Source organism: Heterodontus francisci, unplaced genomic scaffold (assembly GCF_036365525.1).
Source record: "Heterodontus francisci isolate sHetFra1 unplaced genomic scaffold, sHetFra1.hap1 HAP1_SCAFFOLD_397, whole genome shotgun sequence".
Taxonomy (NCBI): domain Eukaryota; kingdom Metazoa; phylum Chordata; class Chondrichthyes; order Heterodontiformes; family Heterodontidae; genus Heterodontus; species Heterodontus francisci.
In genome coordinates this window covers 1,346,750-1,369,840 of record NW_027140767.1, presented here as the reverse complement: position 1 = coordinate 1,369,840, position 23,091 = coordinate 1,346,750, and the positions used below count along the sequence as shown (strand labels likewise).

General features: G+C 47.0%; 1 protein-coding gene across 1 annotated transcript; it reads right to left on the bottom strand.

Annotated features, from left to right (window-relative positions):
• Window positions 1-10,604: 10,604 nt before the first annotated feature.
• Window positions 10,605-11,429, bottom strand: LOC137360899 (G-protein coupled receptor 15-like). The gene has a single exon (XM_068026030.1). The coding sequence runs from the start codon at window positions 11,427-11,429 to the stop codon at window positions 10,605-10,607; it is 825 nt and encodes a 274-aa protein (XP_067882131.1).
• Window positions 11,430-23,091: the final 11,662 nt, after the last annotated feature.

The window sequence follows — 23,091 nt, the reverse complement described above, 5'->3', positions numbered from 1 at the left end:
GAATCTTGGAAGTATTCTAAACCGTGAGGAAGATAGTGTAGAACTTCAAAAGAACACAGACAATTTAGTGGAATGGACAGGCAAATGACAAATAAGGTTCAATGTGAGAAATGTTAAGTTTTTCATGTTTGTCGGGGAACAATGGAGATACTACATAACATAAAGGGTACCTCTCTAAAGTGGGTGAAGGAACAGAGGACTTGGTGATATATGTGCATAAGTTATTGACGGTGGCAGGACAGGTTGTGAGAGTGGTTAGTAAAAGGCACAGAGTCCAATATAAATAAGGGCATAGAGCACATAGAAACACAGGAATGTAAAACCTGTGAGCAGCAGTAGGCCTTTCACAATATACATTAATGACTTAGATGAGTGAACTCAAGTTAATATCTCAAAATTCGCAGATGACACAAAACTGGATGGGAGGGTGAGTTGTGAGGAGGATGCAGAGAGGCGTCAGGGTGATTTGGACCAGTTAAGTGAGTGGGCAAATGCATGGAAGATGCAGCATAATGTGGATAAATGTGAGGTTATCCACTTTTTCAGCAAAAAGAGGGAGGCAGATTATTATCTGAACGGCGATAAACTGAGAGACGGGAATATGCAGCGAGACCTGGACGTTCTCCTACACCAGTCATTGAAGGCAAGTACGCAGGTGCAACAGGTGATAAAAAGGGCAAATTGTATGTTGATCTTCACAGCGAGAGGATTCGAATACAGGAGCAAGTATGTCTTGCTTCAATTATACAGGGCCTTGGTGAGGCCACACCTGGAATATTGTGTGTAGTTTTGGTCTCCTTATCTGAGGAAGGATATTCTTGCTATAGAGTGAGTGCAGCAAAGGTTGACCAAACTGATTCCTGGGATGGCGGGACTGACGTATGAGGAGAGATTGAGTCGGTTAGGATTATATTTGCTGGAGTTCAGAAGAGTGATGGGGGCTGGGGGGGGGGATGTCATAGAAGCCGATAACATTCTAACAGAACTTGAAAGGGTAGATGCTGGAAGGATGTTCCCGATGGTGGGGGAGTAAGAACCAGGGGTCATAGTCCAAGGCTACAGGGTAACCCTTTCAGGACTGAGATGAGGAGAACATTCTTCACCCAGAAGGTGGTGAGCCTGTGGAATTCTCTACCACAGAAAGCAGTTGAGGCCAAAACATTTTATGTTTTCAGGAAGGAGTTATCTACAGCTCTTGGGGCGAAAGGCGTCAAAGGATATGCAGGGAAAGCGGGAATAGGCTACTGAGTTGGATGGTCAGCCATGATCATAATGAATGAAGGAGCAGCCTCGCAGTGCCGAATGGTTTACTCCTGCTCCTATTTTCTCTGTTTCTATGTTGACCTGTTAAACCACAGAGTGTGACACTGCCATCTCAGCGTGCTTCAGTCACTGTGTCTCAGTCATGAAACTGATCTAGGTTTTCCTGTTAATCCATAACAATTGAGAATGCCATCTGAATGTGCAAGATCCATATTTTCTCAGGGATAGAAAATTATGGAGGGTGACCTGTTGAACCACATGCAGTGCGACTGCCATCTGAGGCTGTAACAGTTACCTTGTCACAGTGATTGAAATCTATCGAGGGAGACCTGTTAAACCATAGGGAGTCAGAAAACCTGCTGAGGGTGTACTGGTCACCTTGTCTCAGTGATTGAATCCTATCGTGATTCACCTCTTAAACTACAGGGAGTGAGACGGCCATATGAGTGCGCACTAGTCACCTTGTGTCAGTGATTGAAGCCTATCGACTGTGACCTGTTAAACCATGGGGAGTGAGTATGCTATATGAAGGCGCACTAGTCACCTTGTCTCAGTGATTGAATCCTATCAAGGGTGACATGTTAACTATAGGGAGTAAGGCTGCCGTCTGTGTGTGCACAAGTCACATTGTTTCAGTGGCTGAAACAGGTCAAGGGTGACCTGCTGGTATTCAGACCGTCATGATATGCATTGGCACTTCCCTAGTGTGTCAGTTGGTACCACTCCAACTGAGACCTACTCAGCTCTGGTTTGATTGGCGCTCTCCTGGTGCGTCTGTGGGATTCAGTGCCACGCCAACTGGGGTTGACACAGGCTTGATTTGATTCGCCCTTTCCTGGTGTGTAAGTGGGACTCAGCAGCACTACAGATGGGATTAAAGAGGCCTGGTATGACACACTCTTTCCGGGTTTGTGAATGGGACTCAGTACCATCCAACTGGGATTAACCTGCTTTTTATTGATCATTTTCTAGCGTGTGAGTGGGATTCATTACAACTGGCACTTTCCTGATGTGTAAGTGGGATCAGTGCCACTCCGGATGGGGTTAACACAGTCCTGGCTGTATTGGAGATTTCCTGGTGTGTCAATAGGACTCAGGACCACGACAGCTGGGATTAACAGAGAGCTGCTTTTAATTGGCCCTTTCCTGATGTGAGATTGGGGTTTAGTACCACTCCTCTAGCATTAACACAGGTTTGTAATGGCCAGTTTCTGCTTTGTGAGTAGGACTCAGTACCTCTCCAGCTGGGATTATCATAGGCCTTGATTGAGTTGGCTCTTTCCTGCTGAGCCTGGATGTATTGACCATTTCCTCATGCATGCGTGGTACCCAGTACAACTCCATATGCCATTAACACAGGCCTGATTGTTATTGCTCATTTTCTGGCGTGTGAGTGGGACTCATTGCAACACAAAAGGGGTTCACACATCCTGGATTTGCTGGTGCTTTCCTGCTGTATGAGTAGTATTCAGTGCCACCCTAGGTGGGATTAGCGCAGGTCTGTTTCGACTGGCCCTATCCTGCTGTGTGAGTTTGACTCTGTACCACTCCAGATGGGATTAACACAGGGTTGCTTTTACTTGTACGTTGCCTGGTTTGTCAGCGGGACTCAGTACTACTACAGCTGGTATTAGCACGGGGCTGCTTTGAATTGGCCCTTTTCTGGTGTGAGATTGGGGTTTAGTACCACTTCAACTGGGATTAGCACAGGCCGGGTTTGTAATGACCATTTTCAGCTGGGTTTAACACAATCCTGGTTTCATTGGCCATTTTCTGACGCATCAATTGGACTCTGTACCATTCTAATTGAGATGAAAACAGGCATGGTCTGTATTGGCATTTTCTAATGTGTGAGTTGGACTCAGTCCCACTCCACCTTGGATTAACAAAGGCATCAATCTATTGGAACCTTTACTGGTGTGAGTGTGGGACTCAGTACCACTCCAGCTGGGATTAATACGTCTGACATGAATTGGTCTCTACCTGGAATGTAAATGGGACTCAGTACCATTTCAACTGGAATTGCCACAGACCTGGTTTGAATTCGATCTTTCCTGGTATGTCAATGGGACTCAATAACATAGGCCTGGATTGATTGGCCCTTTCCTGGCTTGTGGGTTTGTCTCAGTACCGCTCCAGTTGGGATTAACAGAGGCCTGGTTTGAATTGGTCCTTTCCTGGCGTACGAATTGGACTATGTACCACTCCAATTGGGATTAACATAGGCCTGGTATTTATTGTCCGTTTTCTGGTGTGTGAGGGGGACTCAGTCCCACTCCAGCTGGAATTAACATAGTCATGGTTTGTAATGGCCATTTCCTCGAGTGTGAATTGGACTTAGTACCACACCAACTGGGATCAACACTGGAGTCGCCTAATTGGTATTTCCTGGTGTGAGAGTAGGACTCAGTAGCACTTCAATTGGGATTAACACAGGCCTGGCTTGAATTGGCCCTTTCCTGGTGTGAGAGTGTGGCTCCGTACCACCAAACCGGGATTAACACAGGCCTTGTTTGTAAAGGCCATTTGCTGGTATATGACTGGGACTCAGTCCAACTACAGCTGGGACTATAATAGTCCTGGTTTGTATTGGCAATTCTATTGTGTGTGAGTGGGACTCCGTACCTCTCCAACTCAGATTAATACCGTTCTGTTTTGTATTGGCCATTTTGTGGTGTATGAGTTGGACTCAGTACTACGCCAACTGGGAATAACACAGGTGTCGATTGACTTGGACATTTCCTGCTGTGAGAATGGGACTCAGTACCACTCCAGATCAGATTAACTCAGGGCTTGTTTGAATTGGCCTTTTACTGGTGTGGGTGTGGAACTCAGTACCCCTCCGTCTGGGATTAACTCAGGCATGGTTTGAATTGGCCCTTTTCTGGTGTGACATTGGGACTCAGTACCACACCCGCTGGGATTAATATTTCTGGTATGAATTGGTCCGTTCCTGGTATGAAAATGGGACTCAATGCCACTTCAACTGGGATTGTCACAGGCTTGGTTTGAATTGGACCTTTCCTGAGTGAAAGTGGGACTCAATAGATTTTCAGATGGGATTAACACAGGACTGGATTGACTGGCCCTTTCCTGGTGTGTGAGTTTGTCTCAGTACCGCTCCAACAGGTATTAACACAGACCTAGTTTGGTTTGTCCATTTCCTGGGATGTGAGTGAGACTCAGTGGCACTCCACACTGGATTAACATCGGTCTGGATTGACTTGGCCCCTGCCTGGTCTATGAGTGGGACTCAGTGCCCCTCCACCAGCGATTAACGCAGGTCTGGTATGATTTGGCGATGTTCTGGTATGTGAGTGGTACTCAGTACCACTCCTGTTGGAATTATCACAGGCCTCGTTTGTACTGACCCTTTCCAGGATCGTAAATGGGACTCAGCACCATTCGCGATCGGATTAACACAGGCCCGGTTTTAGTGGGCCTTTTCCTGGTGTGTGATTGCGACTCAGAGCTACTCCAGCTGGGTTTAGCAAATGCTTGGTTTCAATTGGCCATTTGTGCCAATGGGACTCTGTACCTCTCCAGTTGGGATTAGCACAGGCTAAGGTTTGAATTGGCCTTTTCATGATATGTGAGTGGGACTCAGTACCAATCAAGATGGGATTATCACGTCTGGTATGAATGGTCCCTTCCTGGTATGTAAATGGGACTCAGTACCGCTCCAACTGGGAATGTCAGAGGCATGCTTCGAATTGGATCATTCCTGGTGTGTCATTCAGAGTCAGTACCGCTCCACCAGGTATTAACACAGGCCTGGTTTGATTTGGCCATTTCCTGGCATGCGAATGGGACTCAGTACCACTACAGTTGGGATTAACAGAGGCCTGGTTTGAAATGTCTATTTCCCGGAGTGTAAGTGGAACTCGACACCACTCCCGATGGAATTAACACAAGCCTAATTTGAATTTGCGCTGTCTGAGTGTGTGACAGCGACTCAACACTACTCCATTTGGGATTAACACAGTCCTGGTTCGATTTGGCCATTTCCCAGAGTGTGAGTAGTGCTCAGTACCACTCTAGCTGGACTTAACAGAGGCCTGGTTTGTATTGGCCCTTTCTGGCAGTGTAAGTGGGAGTAAGAACCAGTCCCAATGGGATTAACACAGGCCTGCTTTGAATTCGCGCTTTCTGAGTGTGTGAGAGGGACTCAGTACAACTCCAGATGGGATCACCACAGGCCTGGTTCGAATGGGCTCTTTTCGGGTGTGTGAGTGGAACTCATAACTACTCCGGCTGGGATTAACGAAGGCTTGGTTTCAGTTGTCCCTTTACTGGTGTGTGAATAGACTCTGTATCTCTCCAGATGGGAATAACACAACCTCGGTGTGAAGTGCCCTTTTCCTGCTGTGTTAGTGGGACTCAGTAACACGCATGATGGGATTAAATTTAGTTTAGTCTAGAGATACAGCACTTAAACAGGCCCTTTGGCCCACCGAGTCTGTGCCGACCATCAACCACCCATTTATACTAATCCAACACGAATCCCATATTCCTACCACATCCCCGCCTGTCCCTATATTTCCCTACCACCTACCTACACTAGGGGAAATTTATAATGGCCAATTTACCTACCAACCTGCAAGTCTTTTGGCTTGTGGGAGGAAACCGGAGCACCCGGAGAAAATCCACGCAGACACAGGGAGAACTTGCAAACTCTACACAGGCAGTACACAGAATTGAACCCGGGAGCTGTGAGGCTGCGGTGCTAAACACTGCACCACTGTCCCGCCCTAATTTAACATAGGCCAGGTTTGACTGTCCCTTCCCTGGTGTGAGAATGGGACTCAGTACCGGACCTACAGGGATTAACGCAAGCCTGTTTTGATTAGTCCATTTCCTGGTGTGTGAGTGGTACTCAGTATCATTACAGCTGGGATTAACACAGGCCTGTTTTGAATTGGACCTTTCCTGGTGTGTTACTGGGACTCAGTAACACGCGTATGTGATTAACATAGGCCTGGTTTGGCTGTCCCTTTCCTGGTGTGAGAATGGGACTCAGTACCGGACCAACAGGGATTAATGCAAGCCTGGTTTGATTTGTCCATTTCCTGTTGTGTGACTGGTACTCAGTAGCATTACAACTGGGATTAACACAGACCTGTTTTGGATTGGCATTTTTCTGCTGTAATCGTGGGGCTCAGTGCCACTCCAGCTTGGATTAACAGAGGCCTGGTTTGACTCGCCCTTTCCTGGTCTGTGAGTGGTACTCAGAACCAGTCCAGCATTGATTAACACAGGCCTGTTTTCATTTGTCCATTTCCAGGCCTGTGAGCGGGACTCAGTACCTTTCTAGCTGGAATTAACACAAGTTTGGTATGTATTGCCCCTTTCCTGGAGTGTAAATGGAACTCAGCATCATTCCTGATGGGATTATCACAGACCTGGTTTGAATTTTCCCTTTCTCTGTTTGAGAGTAGCATTCTCAACCTCACTATCTGGAATTAACACAAGCTTGGTTTGTTTTGGCCGTTTCCTGGAGTGTAGGTTCGATTCAGTACTACTCCATATAGGATTAACACACTACTGGTTTGTAGTGGCAATTTTCTGAATTGTGAGTGCCACTCAGTAACTCTCCAGATCGGATTAATACAGTCCTGGTTTGTATTCGCCATTTTCTGGTGTATGAGTTGGACTCAGAACCACTCCAACTGGGATTTACACGTCTGATATGAATTGGCCCCGTTCAGGTATGTAAATGTGACTCAGTACCACTTCACCTGGGGTTGTCATAGGGCTGGTTTGAATTGGACCTTTCCTGGTGTGTCCGTGGGTCTTAGTAACACTCCAGATGGGATTAACATAGGCCTGGTTTGACTGTCCTTTTCCTGGTGTGTGAGTGAGACTCATTACAACTCCAACAGAGATTAACAAGGCCTAGTTTGGTTTGGCTTTTTCCCTGGTGTGTCAATGGGACTCAGTGCCACTCCAGATTGGATGAACAAAGGCCTGGTTTGACAGGCTCTTTTTTGTGTGTGAGTGGGTCTCAGTACCATTCCAGATGGGATTAACGCAGGTATGGTTTGAATTGTCCCTTTCCTGCTGTAAGATTGGCACTCAGTGCCACTCCAGATTGGATGAACATAGGTCTGGTTTGTATTTGTGCTTTTCTGGTGTGTGAGTTGGACTCAGTGCCAATCCGACTGAGATTGACACAGGTGTCGATTGATTTGACCATTTCCTGATATTAGAGTGGGATTCAATACCTCTCCAACTGGGATTTAATATGGCCTGGTTTGAATTGACCATTTCCCTGTTTGTAAGTGGGACTCAGTTACAATCAGACTCGGATTAACATGCCTGGTTTGAATTGGCCCCTTCCGGGTATGTAAATTGGACTCAGCACCACTTCACCTGGTATTGGCACAGCCTTGGATTGAATTGACCTTTCCTGGTGTGTACGTGGGACTCAGTACCGCTCCAACAGGGATTACCACAGGCCTGCTTTGTTTTGGCCATTTGCTGATGTGTGAGTGGTACTCAGTGCAGTTCCAGCTAACATTAACACAGGGCTGATTTGAATTGGTACTCTCCTAGTGTGAGTGGGGCTCAATAACGCTCCAGATGGGATTAACGCAGGTCTGGTTTGACTGTCCCTTTCCTGCTGTTTGAATGGGACTCAGTAGAAATCCAGATTAGATTAACACAGGCGTCCATGGAACTGGCCCCTTCCTGGTGTGTCAGTGTGACTCAGCACCACTGCAGATGGGATTAACACAGGCTTCGATTGAATTGGTCCTTTCTGGTGTGAGAGTGGTGCTCAGTACCATTCCAACTGGGAATAACACATGCCTCGATTGAATGAGCCATTTCCTGGAGTGTGATGAGGACTCTGCACCAATCAAGCTGGGATTAACAAGATTGTTTTGAATTGGCCCCTTCCGAGTATGTAAATAAGACTCAGTACCACTTCAATTGGGATTGTCACAGGCCTGGTTTGAATTGGATCTTTCTTGGTGTGTAAGTGAGCCTCAGTAACACCCCAGATGGGATTAACACAGGCCTGGTTTGACTGGCCCTTTCCTGATGTGTTAGTGGGACTCAGTAGCGTTCTAACTGGAATAAACACAATCCTGGTTTGTACCGGCCTATTCCTTGATAGTAAGTGGGACTTGGCACCATTCCCGACGGGATTAACATAGCCCTGCTTTGAATTGGCTCTTTCTGAGTGTGTGTGTGGGACTTAGTGCCACTACAGATGGGATTAACACAGGCCTGGTTTGACTGGCCCTTTTCTGCTGTATGGGGTGGACTCAATACAACTCGAGTTGGAATTAGCACAGGTCTGGGTTTGAAATCGCCTTTTCCTGGTGTGTGAGTGAGACTCAGTCCCACTCCAACTGGGATTAACACAGGCCTGGTTTCAAATGGCCCTTTCCTTGTGTATGTGTGATACTCAGTGCCACTCTAAATGGGATTGACATCGTCTTGGTTTGAATTGGCTCCTTCATGGTGTGTGAATGGGACTCAGTACAACTCCAGCTGGGATGAACACAGGCCTGATTTGTATTGGCCATTTCCTGGTGCGTGAGTGGGACACAGTGCCATTCACGCTGGGATTGACACATGCCTGGTTCGACACCACTCTTTCCTCGTCTCTAGCGCAGACTCAGTTCCACTCCAGCTGGGAGCATCGGAGGTCTGGCTTGAATCGGCCCTTTCCTGGAGTGTGAGGGACACTCACTATGACTCCAGCTGGTATTAACACAGACCTGGTTTGAATTGTCCCTTTCATGGTGCGTCAGTGGAACTCGGTACCACACCAGTTGAGACTAACACATTCCTGGTTTAAATTGGCCATTTCCTACATTGTGTGTGATATGCAGTGCGACCATTTTAAGAGATATTTTGTAGTGCCATTTGAAATGATGTGCATTGTGGCCCTTTTAAGTAATATGCATACGACCATTTTAATTGGCATGCATTGCAACCATTTTAAGTGACACTAAATGTGGCCATTTTAAGTGATATGCATTGCGACCATTTGAAGTGATATTAACTTTGACCGTTTTTAGTGATCTGCAGTGTGACAATTTCAAGTGACATGCTCTATGGCCATTTCAAGTGACATGCACTGAAGCCATTTTAAATAATATGCATTGCAACCGTTTTCAGTGACATGCTGTGTGGCCATTTGAAAGGATAAGCACTGTCGCCAATGTAAGTGATATGCGTTGCCACCATTTTAAGTGATATGCACTGCGGTCACTTTAAGTGTCACGCCGTGTGGTCATTTGAAGTAAAACACACTGTTGACATTTTAAGTGACATGCGGTGTCACCATTTCAAGTGACATGCACTGCGGCCACTTATAGTGGTATGCATTGCAACAATTTAAAGTGATATACAGTGCGGCCATTTTAAGTGACCTGTACTGCGACCATGTCTACTGATATGTTGTGTGGCTATTTGAACTGGCATGTACTGAGCCCATTTTAAGTGATATGCACTGCGTCATTTTAAGTGCAATGCACTGCAGCCATTTCAAGTGAGATGCACTGCGGCCACTTTAGATGCTCTGCATTCCTGCTATTTTAAGTGTTGTGCAGCGTGGCCATTTGAAGTGACATGCCCTGCCACCATTTTCAGGAGATATGCGCTGTCACCATTTTGATTGACATACCATGTGACCATTTTAAGTGACATGCGCTGTCACCATTTTATGTGACATGTACTGTGGCCATTTTTGGTGGTATGTACTGCAGCCATTTTAAATGATATGCCCTGTGGTCCGTTTGAAATGACAGCAATCTATAGCGTTCATTTTCAGTGTTTCTGTCCACGGCAGCGAATGTCTAAAATATTACAGTTTCTAAATGAATATAAAGACTTGTAAAGGCTAATAAATATTTATCAAGGATTAGAAACAGTTACAAAGGATTATGAATGATTGGAACGTTTGATGAAGTATTATAAAGGGTTGGAAAGGAATACCATGCATTATAAATGTTCAAGTATTACAAAGGTTGAAAAAGGCTATAAAGATGTAGACATGTTTACAGGTGGTTAAAAATATTGAGAAAGGGTTCTAAATATAATAAATGTTGTAAATGATGGTACAGAATATGCCTCGCCTCCACTCACCGTCACCCTGAGAAATAGGCTCCGCACCAACTTCCGTCACTATGGGGAAGAGGGCCCACCGCCGCACTGCCTCCATGGGGAACAGTCTCCACCCTCGCTCAATCATCATACCAACAGGTCACGATCCCTCTCAGTCACCATGGGGATCAGGCCCCACCCCGGTCAGTCACCGTAGAGTTTGGCACGGCCCAGTCTCTGTCATGAAACCGATAGCTCCGCTCCCCGGCTTTTGAAAATAGTCAGCGATTCAATTGAATGCATTTAATAATTGGGGAAAGAGGATATTTCACGATATTCTTCAACTGTTCACTGAACTGAGTCTGGGTCACAGCGTAAATCGCAGTGTTTGTGCAGCAACTCACCAACTGCAGCATGAAGCCCAATTCCAGCAGATATGCAGGTAGAAAAAGAGAATCATACCCCAAAAAGAGCATCCGGTTCCATATCGAAAACACCATCAGGACTGCCCATAACAGGATGAAATTCCCCGAGATAACTAACAGTAAAATGATGGATTTCCTTCGGCTCTCCATCTCTGGGTCTCTGTGACTTTCCTCACTGCTGTGAGCCCGGAGTCTTCTGCGAGTTCTGCTGCTCACTAAAATGTGTCTGACAGTGACAGCATTGAGCATCATCACAAATGGGACACAGGGGGTTAGAATGTTGTGGAGGAACTCGATTGTTTCCCAGGTCCGAGATTCCAGAACATCCACTGTTACATCACAAAACCAGGGGATGTTCCACAACTGATACTGATCTGTCAACAGAAAATACCAGAAGATGTTCTTTAAACAGCTTAGCACTGTGACTGTTCCCAGAACCAAACCCGCCGTTTCTTCACGGCAATATTTACTTTTCAATTTCTGGCAACAAATGGCAACAAATCTATCGAAGGTGAAAGTAACGGTGAACCAGACAGAGCAATCTGTGGCTGCATAAAGCAGGATGGCATGGATATTACACACGGGAATGGACCTCAGGAATTCAAACTGTTGCAAATAAACAATGGGAATCTGCCTCAATATCAGGTCGAGGATAATGACCAGTAGATCCGCCGCAGACATGGCCACCAGGTAATGAGTGACACATTTGGAGAGCCCGCACTTTCCCCGAGACAGGATCCCAATCGTCAGCAAGTTAACTGTGAGGAAGACAAAACAACAGAGAAATTATACATCAGGCTGGGAGCAAAGTTACCAGTTGGATTGAGGACTTATTGTGATTTACAAATGAGTTCCTGTATCCAGTGATGTATTGAGATGACTGGACCTGAAAGAACAAATGAAAAGTTCTGTAATATGGTGGAAGGAAGGAGAGATTAAATGATAAAAAGATGATATTGAAATTGTTGATCTCAATGTCCTTCACAATCCTTAAACCCACCCCGCATTTACCGCCCCTCCTTTCCTTGTCTGGTTTCAAAACTGTTCCATTTCTAAACTCTGCCAGTTCTGAAAAGGGTCATTGACCTGAAACATTAACCATGTTTCTCTCTCCACAGATGCTGCCAGACCTGCTGAATATTTCCAGCATTTTCTGTTTTTATTTATGATTTGCGGCGTCTCCAGCACTTTGCTCTGTATAGAAAATTAAAGTTTGGACTGACTGAAAGATTCCCTCACCTGTGACAGACAGCACGGAATTCAATTATTTCAAAGCAATAATTGGAAATGAGTCCACTGAAAAATCAATGAAACAAATAATCTCAATCGTCACTAAGTTAACTGCAAACAAAGGAAATTATCAGGAAATTATACATCAGGTTGGGAATTAAAAACAACAGTTTGAAGGATTTCGGGGTGACGTTTGTAAATTTATTTTACCACATTTAGCATATATATAATTATTGTACCAGTGACAGTTATTTATGCTGGAGACATGAGGGTTAATTTAGTAGAGCCAGTGGAGGCCCCCACGATGGATGAAAAGGTGAGGGGACGAAGCCTCTGTAAATCCTCTGCCACTACTACACCAGGCCTGGGAGCAGGAACATCGCTGGAGCTCTAGACCCTAGATAAGTGTGGCGAGGACATCAGGGCCAGTCAGCTAGTCGGCGCCACTGCCAGTAACACACCAGGCCAAGGACCAGGAACATGACTGGAGACCCGGACCTCATCTTTGCTTGGGAAGGATACCAGGGGCAGTTTGAGATTTGGTGTGCGTGTCTGTGTGTGTTTTGTTTAGTGCCTGGGGTGTGATCTGTGTGTGTGTGTGTGTATCTGGCTCAGTGATTGCAATGTAATGTGTGCTCATGTATCTGGCTCTGTGCTTGGGCTGTGATGTGTGATTGTGTGTTTGCGCATGTGGTTCAGTACGGTTTAGGTCAGTGCTTTGTGTGCGTGTCTGTGAGTGTCCATGTCTGGCTCAGTGCCTGGGGTATTATAGGTCTGTGTGTATGTGACTGTGAGTGTGTGTGTCTGTGAGTGTGTGTCTGTGTATGTGTGTGTGCCTGGCTCGGTGTCTGTGGTGTGCTATGTGTGTTTGTGTGTCTGTGTGTGTGTATGGCTCAGTGCCTGGGCTCTGATGTATGTACTGAAGAGTGTGTGTGCGTGTGTGTGTCACATGTGTGTGGGTCTGTTTGTATCTGATTCAGTGCCTGGCGTGTGAAGTGTGCGTGTATGTGTGTGTTTGTGTCTGTCTGTCTTTGTGCAAGTGCGTGTGCATCTTGTTCAGTCCTTGGGGTGTGCTATGTGTGTGTGTGTGTGTGTGTGTGTGTGTGTGTGTGTGTGTGTGTGTGTGTGTGTGTGTGTGTGTGTCGGGCTCAGTGCCTGGGCTCTGATGTATGTACTGGAGAGTGTATGTGTGTGCGTGTGTGTGTCACATGCGTGTGGGTCTGTTTTTATCTGATTCAGTGCCTGGCGTATGAAGTGTGCGTGTATGTGTGTGTTTGTGTCTGTCTGTCTTTGTGTATGTGCGTGTGCATCTTTTTCAGTCCTTGGGGTGTGCTATGTGTGTGTGTGTGCGCGCGCGTGTGTCTGGCTCAGTGGCTGGAGTGTGATGCTTTTGTGTATGTGTGTACGACTGGTTCAGTACCTGTGGTATGATATGTGCGAGCCTGTGTATGTGTGGGTATATTTTTCTCAGTGCCTGGGGTGCATTCTGCCTTTATATGTGTGTATGTGTGTGTGTGTGTGTGTGCCAGGCTCCGTGGTCATTGTGTGATCTGTGTGAGTCAGTATGGCTGTCTGTTTGTCTCAGTACCTGAGTGTGATCACTTTTTCCGTTTAACCGTGGGCCTGGCTCACTACCTGCGGTGTCAGCTGCGTGTGTGTGTTTGTATCTGGCTCACTGCCTGATGTGTAAAGAGTGTGTGTGTGTGTGCATTTAAGTCTCAATGCCTGTGGTGTGTTCTACGTGTGTCTTTGCTCTTTCCGTGTATATGCGCGCTCGCGTGTGTGTGTTTGCGCGTGCCTATGTGTTTTGCCATTGATTCCCTAGCCAGCGGAAAAGCCCCTGGAAAGGACAGCATTACCGCTGAAATAATCAAGAGTGCCAAGCCTGCTATACTCTCAGCACGACACGAACTGCTATGCCTGTGGTGGGACGAGGGAGCAGTACCCCAGGACATGCGCGATGCCAACATCATCAACCTCTATAAAAACAAAGGTGACCGCGGTGACTGCAACAACTACCGTGGAATCTCCCTGCTCAGCATAGTGGGGAAAGTCTTTGCTCGAGTCGCTCTGAACAGGCTCCAGAAGCTGGCCGAGCGCGTCTACCCTGAGGCACAGTGTGGCTTTCGTGCAGAGAGATCGACCATTGACATGCTGTTCTCCCTTCGTCAGATACAGGAGAAATGCCGTGAACAACAGATGCCCCTCTACATTGCTTTCATTGATCTCACCAAAGCCTTTGACCTCGTCAGCAGACGTGGTCTCTTCAGACTACTAGAAAAGATCGGATGTCTACCAAAGCTACTAAGTATCATCACCTCATTCCATGATAATATGAAAGGCACAAATCAACATGGTGGCTCCTCATCAGAGCACTTTCCTATCCTGAGTGGTATAAAACAGGGCTGTGTTCTTGCACCCACACATTTTGGGATTTTCTTCTCCCTGCTGCTTTCACATGCGTTCAAATCCTCTGAAGAAGGAATTTACCTCCACACAAGATCAGAAGGCAGGTTGTTCAACCTTGCCCGTCTAAGAGCGAAGTCCAAAGTACGGAAAGTCCTCATCAGAGAACTCCTCTTTGCTGACGATGCTGCTTTAACAACTCACACTGAAGAGTGCCTGCAGAGTCTCATCGACAGGTTTGCGTCTGCCTGCAATGAATTTGGCCTAACCATCAGCCTCAAGAAAACGAACATCATGGGGCAGGACATCAGAAATGCTCCATCCATCAATATTGGCGACCACGCTCTGGAGGTGGTTCAAGAGTTCACCTACCTAGGCTCAACTATCACCAGTAACCTGTCTCTAGATGCAGAAATCAACAAGCGCATGGGTAAGGCTTCCACTGCTATGTCCAGACTGGCCAAGAGAGTGTGGGAAAATGGCGCACTGACACGGAACACAAAAGTCCGAGTGTATCAGGCCTGTGTCCTCAGTACCTTGCTCTACAGCAGCGAGGCCTGGACAACGTATGCCAGCCAAGAGCGACGTCTCAATTCATTCCATCTTCGCTGCCTTCGGAGAATGCTTGGCATCACGTGGCAGGACTATATCTCCAACACAGAAGTCCTTGAAGCGGCCAACACCCCCAGCTTATACACACTACTGAGTCAGCGGCGCTTGAGATGGCTTGGCCATGTGAGCCGCATGGAAGATGGCAGGATCTCCAAAGACACATTGTACAGCGAGCTCGCCACTGGTATCAGACCCACCGGCCGTCCATGTCTCCGCTAAAAAGACGTCTGCAAACGCGACATGAAATCGTGTGACATTGATCACAAGTCGTGGGAGTCAGTTGCCAGCATTCGCCAGAGCTGGCGGGCAGCCATAAAGACAGGGCTAAATTGTGGCGAGTCGAAGAGACTTAGTAGTTGGCAGGAAAAAAGACAGAGGCGCAAGGGGACAGCCAACTGTGCAACAGCCCCGACAAACAAATTTCTCTGCAGCACCTGTGGAAGAGCCTGTCACTCTGGAATTGGCCTTTATAGCCACTCCAGGCGCTGCTTCACAAACCACTGACCACCTCCAGGCGCGTATCCATTGTCTCTCGAGATAAGGAGGCCCAAAAAGAATGTGTGTGTGATTCCTGCCTGCAATGTCATGTGATGTGTGTGCTTGTGTGTGTGTGTGTTTGTGTCTGTCTGTCTGTATTTGCGTGGGAGTGTGTGTGTGTGTGTGTATGTGTATGCGTGGGAGTGTGTGTGTCTGTGTGTGCGTGTGTGTGTGTGCGTATTTGGTTCAATGCAAGGGATGTGTGTGTATCTATGTGTGTATGTATGTCTGTCACAGTGGTGCGGGTGCGATCTGTGTGTGTGTGTGTGTGTGCACACGTGCACGCAAGTGTGTGTCTGACTTGCCTTCCACCTTTCCTGTGGTGTGATCTGCGTGCATGTGTGTGCGTGTGTGCGTGTGTGTGTGTGTGTCTGGCTCAGTACCTGGCCTGTGATGTGTGTGCGTGAGTGTATGTGTCTGTGAGTGTTTGTGTCTGTCAGCGAGTGTCTGTTTGTATGTCTGTGTGTCAGGCTCAGTGTCTGTGATGAGATGCGATGTGATGTGTGTGAGTGAGTCTGTGTTTGTGTGTGTGCGTCTCAATGCCTGTGGTGTGATCTGCGTGTGTGAGTGCGTGTCCGTGTGTATATGTCTGTTACAGTGTTATTTCGCTCAACGCTGGTGTGTGATCTGTGTGTGTGTCGCTCTGTCTGACTGTCCCAATGCCTGTGGTGTGATCTGAGTATGTGTGTATGTGTGTGTGTGCCTGTCTGAGTGTGTCTGACTCAATCCTATTTTGTTCAGAGCTGGGGTGTGAGCTGCATATGTCTGTGGCTGTGTGTGCCTGAGTCTGTTTGCACCTGACTCCGTGTCTAGCCTGTAAAGTGTGTCTGTGTATGTGTGTGTGTGTGCGTATCCGGTTCAATGCAAGGGATGTGTGTGTATCTATGTGTGTATGTATGTCTGTCACAGTGGTGGGGGTGCGATCTGTGTATGTGTGTGCACACGCACACGCGGGTGTGTGTCTGACTTTCCTTCCACCTTTCCTGTGGTGTGATCTGCGTGTGTGTGTGTGTGTTTGTGTTTGTGTGTGTGTGTATCTGGCTCAGTGCCTGAGCTCTGATGTGTGCGCGGGAGAGTATGTGTGTGTGTGCGTGTGTGTGTGTGTGTGGCTGTATTTGCGTGACAAAGTGTGTGTGTGTGTGTGCGCATGTGTCAGTATGTGTGTGACATATATATGTGTGTGTGTGCATGTCAGACTCAGTGCTGGTGTTTGCTCTCTATGTGGCTATGTGTGTGCCTGCATGCATGCGTGATTGCTGCATCTGTGTGTGTTTATCTGTATGCCTGGCTCTGTGGTTGGGGTGAGACGTGTGTGTGTCTGTGTGTGTGTGTGTATGTGTATTTGTGTCTGGCTCCTTGCCTGCGATGTGATGCAAGGTCTATGCATATGAGGCTGTTTGTGCGTGTATGTGTGTCAGTGTATGTGCGTGTGCGTAGTCTGTGATGTGTGTGTGCATGTATGCGTGTGTCTCTGTCTGTGACTATGTAATTCAACCTGGAGGTGCATTTGGGGACGTCAGATTAGGCAAAGTAATGCACAGGTAATGGCGGAATGCTGAGAGGTGTAGAGGAAGTGAGAGACCTTGGAGTAAATGTCCACAGGTAGCAGGACAGGTCGGTGAGGTGACTAAGAAGGCATCTGTAATCCATTACTTTATTAGCCGAAATATGGAATGTAAGAGCAAGGAGGTTATGCTGGAACTGTATAACTCATTATTTAGGCCACGACTTGAATACAGTGTGCAGTTCTGGTCACCGCATTACGCAAACAATGCAATTGCAATGGAGAGGACATGGAAGAGATGTTGCCAGGACTGGAGAAATGCAGCTCTGAGGAAAGATTGGAAAGGGTTGGGTTGATCTCCTTGGAAAAGATAAAGCTGAGGGGAAATCTGATTGAAATGTACAACAAATGTAGAAAATTGAGAGGGGCCTCGATAGAGTGGGGAGAGAGATCCGTGACGAGGAGGCAACGATTGAAGGTGATTGGTGGAAAGATTAAACGGAGATGAGGGGAAAATAAAACCACCCATAGTGTGGTGGGGGACTGCAACTCACTGCCTGAAAGGCGAGTAGAGACCGAAACACTCATCTCATTTTAAAGGTATCTTGATGCACCTCAAGAGCAGCAATTTGCAGGGTTTATGGACCAAATGCTGGAATGTGGAATTCGGCTTGTGGAATCGTTTTCTTTTTGGCAGGCACAGACACAATGGACAAAGTGGCATCTTTCTGTGCTGTAAAAATTCATTGATTTTTAAATGATTTTTCTATGATTTTCTAAGTGGTGATAGCTTGTTTTAGTGAAGGTGCATATATTATGACACCAAGGTGCGAACAGTCTGCTTTAGTATCACACAGTTGCCAGGGAGAGGGATGGAGTCGGTAGCTAGGGAATGAAGTTTGGACCGGGGACTGAAAACAATGGCTTCAATCTTCACAAATTTTAATTGTCACAGCAGATGTGTGAGATAATACATTTTTGAAGGTTGCATGTGGAGCGAAAACACAAGCTACCTGTTACAACTGTAAAAGGAGTGCAAGAACAGGGAGACCAGGGGAGTTTATGTTAAAATCATTGAAGGTCACAGGACAGGTTAATAAAGTATTTAATAAAGCATTTGAGATCCTGGGCTTTATAAAAATAAACACTATGGCACATCCCAGGACGTGACACATGGAGCAACAGAATTTTAATGACATAGTTCCAGGGATTCGGGAATTCAGTTACATGGAATGTTTGGAAAAGCTGGGATTGTACTCTTTAGGGCAGTGAAGGGTAAGGCTAAATTTAATAGAGAAGTTCAAAGTCATGAAGGACATTGGTATGAGAATTAATGTGAAACTGTTCCCAATGTCAGAAATTTCAATATTAAGAAGACACAGATTGAAGGTAATTAAGACAGATCTAGAGGTCAAATGAGGAGAATTTTCATTCACAGCAAGTTGTTGGGATCCAGAATCCATGGCCTGAAATAATGGTGGAAAAAGTTTCAATAATATCTTTCAAAAAGGAATTTAACAAACACTTGAACAGGCAGAAAAAAGACGTTCAGGGAAAGAGAAGGGGAGAGGAGCTAATTAGAGAGCTCTTTCAAAGGGATAACACTGACACAGTGGGCCGAATACTCTCCTTATATGTTGCAGTAATCTCTGATTCTACGAGAAAGAGACAGAGAGTGAAACGAGAGAGAGAGACAGAAAGAGCGAGAGAGAGAGAGAGAGAAAGAGAGAGAGTGCGAGGGACAGGGAAATAGAAAGAGTGAGAGGGAGTCAGGTGTGCACTGATTTCGGGAAGAGGGGCAGGATCTGCCCATGCCCTTCACTGTTGAGGCTTTTGACACACAAACTTCCTGCTACCTCCTCATTTCCATGAATTCTACGTGCCGGGCAGGGTGATCCACGCTGTTGTCTGTCTGCATGCTTAAAAGGGGTCTGCTGAAGTAGTCACTAATTCCATGACAGCACTAGCAGGCCCAGCTGTAATACAGCATCTGGTGGCCATTGTTCAGCTTCCATTGCATCATAAATGGGAGGCACATAATGTCTCAATGCTGCAGTGGAAGGATAGACTGCGGTAATGAGATCCACACTTGCTGCCATGCAGTATCAGACTGCTGCCATCGTGGCTGTGGATATCAGTGCTCAAAGGAGTATGGAGACTCTCACCGTAGTCCAGCAATTTCTGATCCAGTAGATACTAGGATTTCTGAGGTTTCAACCCGTGGGAGTGGCAGTGTCTCCGTGGAGTACGAACCTGCTGTCCTCTCTCAGGATGACAGCATTTGTTCTCCTTTCACTGTCACACCCCAGCATCCTTGCTGTTACCCATCAGCCAACCCAGGCTACTGCTGCCCATGTCGAGGTGGTGCAGTCCGAATCCGAGCGCTCAAGTCCCAGAGCTGCTCGAGGGCGTCCTGCAAGGCCATCTGCAGTCTCCCCCAGTGAAAGTCAGCAGCCTTCCACCAGACATGCTGCAGCCACTGGGGAAACATTGTGTAGGAGCATTAGGTAACTCGAGGGAATCCACAAGACAGTCACTAAGAGAAGACACAAGGGTGAACGGTTGCGTTATGTTTCCAGAACTGGGGATGTGTTGTTGGATACAGATGTTAACACAAGGTGTTCCTGGCACTTTTTATTGCAGGATGGTGACCAAGGAAATGCCGTGATGGGGTGTCTCAGATTGGTGTAATGGTGGAGAATGGGGGATCCCTGGTGGTTAAGGGAAGTTGGCCTGTGGGAACCGGAATGGTAGAAGACACTCTCCGAATGCCTTTTTCTGGTCGAAGGCCGCGGGAAAGAGCGACACCAGCAGCGAAGATAAAAGCAACGCAGAGGCAGCGAGAACTCAGTCGGTGAACAGCGGGAAAGAGCGAGACCAGCAGCAGGAAAGTGCAAAACCAGCAGCAGGTTTAACAGCATCACAGAGGCGGCGGGAAGGAGCGATACCCGAGAGAGCAGGGGAACAGAGATCCGGCGGGGTGAGTACACAGGTAAGCTTTCAATTTAATTTAAATCAAACATAGCATTAAACATCACAGGCAAGCAGGTAGGTGATTGGCTTGGGAAGAGCGTAAGTGTTTGGTGAGTATCTGGCATGTGACTAAAGTAAGAAAAGAAAGTAACGTGGGTTCTTCTTGTTCATTTGCCTCGTTGTCTCGAGAGACAATGAGTAAGCTCCTGGGGGTGGTCAGGAATGTGAAATTGCAGGGGGGCAGGCCGCCCTGGCTAATCCTCGCAGCGGCTCTGCGGTGTGCGGCCTGCACATGCGGGCTGCCATTTCTCTGCCCACTGCCGACAGCGGCGGCAGGCTATTAAAATCCAGCCCACTGCTTGTGATTTGGTACGACTGTGATTAACAATTGTTGCTGAATTGACATCAGTGCTCTGAAATTGATCTGAATTTTAATATCTGTAGAACATGCTCAAGTTTGAAAGTTTATCAGAACTTCTAATATTTTATTGATTATTCTAAATTCTGTGCTTCATTTACTGTATGTGTCTAGTAATACAGTTTGTTGATGTTTGCCACCGAGGGTGAAATTAAGGGAGCAATATTACAGGGCAGAGCTTTCTATCAAAATGTCTGTCGATATTTTATTTCTGTGGATAGTAACTGTAATAGAATGGACTATAAATAAATATAGTTGAATAAATGTGAAGCAGCGCCTGGTGTGGTTCTAACGGTCAATTCTAGAGTGACAGACTCTTCCACAGGCACTGCAGATAAAATTGGGTGTGGGGGCTGTTACGCAGTTGGCTCTCTCCTTGCGCTTCTGTCTTTTTTCCTGCCAAATGCTAAGTCTTTTCTTCCAGCCACACTTTAGTCCCGCCTTTATGGCTGCCCGCCAGCGCTGGCAATCACTGGCAACTGACTCCCACGACGTGTTATCAATGGTCACAGGATTACATGTCACGTTTGCAGACGTTTGAAAACGGAGAGAAGGACGGCCGATGGGTCTGATACCAGTGACGAACTCGCTGTACGATGTGTCAGTGGCACAGTGGCGCAGTGGTTAGTACCGCTGCCTCACAGCTCCAGGGACCCGTGGTTCGATTCCGGGTACTGCCTGTGTGGAGTTTGCAAGTTCTCCCAATGTCTGCGTCGGTTTTCTCTGGGTGATCCGGTTTCCTCCAACAAGCCAAAAGACTTGCAGGTTGATAGGTAAATTGGCCATTATAAATTGTCACTAGCATAGGTAGGTGGCAGGGAAATATAGGGACAGGTGGGGATGTTTGTTATGAATATGGGATTAGTGCAGGATTAGTATAAATGGGTGGTTGATGTTCGGCACAGACTCGGTGGGCCGAAGGGCCTGTTTCAGTGCTGTATCTCTAAATGTGTCGTTGGGGATCCTGCCATCTTCCATGCGGCTCACATGGCCAAGCCATCTCAAGCGCCGCTGGCTCAGTAGGGTGTATATGCAGGGGATGTTGGCCGCCTCGAGGACTTCTATATTGGAGATACGGTCCTGCCACCTGATGCCAAGGATTCTCCGGAGGCAGCGACGATGGAATGAATTGAGGTGTCGCTCTTGGCTGAATTACGTTGTCCATGCCTCTCTGCTGCCGTAGAGCAAGGTACTGAGGACACAGGCTTGATACACTCGGACTTTTGTGTTCTGTGTCAGTGCGCCATTTTCCCACACTCTATTGGCCAGTCTGGACATAACAGTGGAAGCCTTTTCCACGTGCTTGTTGATTTCTGCATCAAGAGACAGGTTACTGGTGATAGTTGAGCTGGGTAGGTGAACTCCTGAACCACTTCCAGAGTGTGGTCGCCAGTATTGGTGGATGGAGCATTTCTGACGTCCTGTGCCATGATGTTTTCGTTTTCTTGAGGCTGATGGTTTAGGCCAAATTCGCTGCAGACAGCCGCAATTCTGTCGCTGAGTCTCGACAGACACTCTTCAGTGTGAGATGTTAAAGCAGCAGCGTCAGCAACGAGGAGTTCCCTGATGAGGACTTTCCGTACTTTGGACTTCGCTGGAAGACGGGGAAGGTTGTATAACCTGCCACCTGATCTTGTGTGGAGCAACACCCCTTCTTCTGAAGACTTGAACGCATGTGAGAGCAACAGAGAGAAGATTCCAAACAGTGTAGGTGCGAGAACACAGCCCTGTTTCACGCCACTCAAGATAGGAAAGGGGTCTGATGAGGCGCTGCTATGCTGAATTGTGCCTTTCATATTGTCATGGAGTGAGGTGACGATACTTAGGAGCTCTGGTGGGCATGATATGAAGGGTGCAGCAGAACACCAGGAAGCCAGACACCTGTTCCATTTTGTACTGGACGGCTCCCCCGGATCGGTTCACATATCGGAAGCATTGCTTCATCACACCAATGGTCTGTTCCACTATATTCCTGGCAAGGTGTTTATTTGGCTTGGAAGTGGGTTTCGGTGTGTAGAATTTGAGGCATGAATAGAGGGCATAGCCATTTTCTGTGAGGAGTAACATTCTGGTTCTCCGTGGCATCCTGAAGATGGTGTGAACAGCTGACTGCGTCAGAATAAAGGTATTGTGGCAGTTGCGAGGATAGTGGACATTGACCAACAAGATGTACTGGCCATTCTCATACGCTAACAGCAGACTAATGGAGAGAGAGTTCTTTCAGTTATTTTACCTCTCCTGGTTGACATGGGGGCTCGGCAGAGTCACGTACACAATCAGGAATCCAGTTATCCTGGCAAAGCCACGGGACCTGGCATTCTGTTTTACCCTGTTGAGGGAGTAAGCAACACAATTCGGCATAGGTGGCCTCTGTCACCTAGCGGATGCATCAATATACAGCCTAGTGGAATACTCAGGCTAATGGAATAGGAGGGTCAGTGTCCAATTAGATAAAAATTAGCACAAGGACAGAAAACACCAAGTTCTGGTAAATGGTTGTTTTTCAAATTGGAGGATGGGAGACAGTGGTGTTTCATAAGATCAGTGCTTGGACCATTGCTTTTTGCTATATTTAACTGACCTGGATTTTGGATTACAGAGCAGAATTTCAAAATTTGCAGATGATACTGAACTTGGATGTGTGGCAAACAGTGAGGATGATG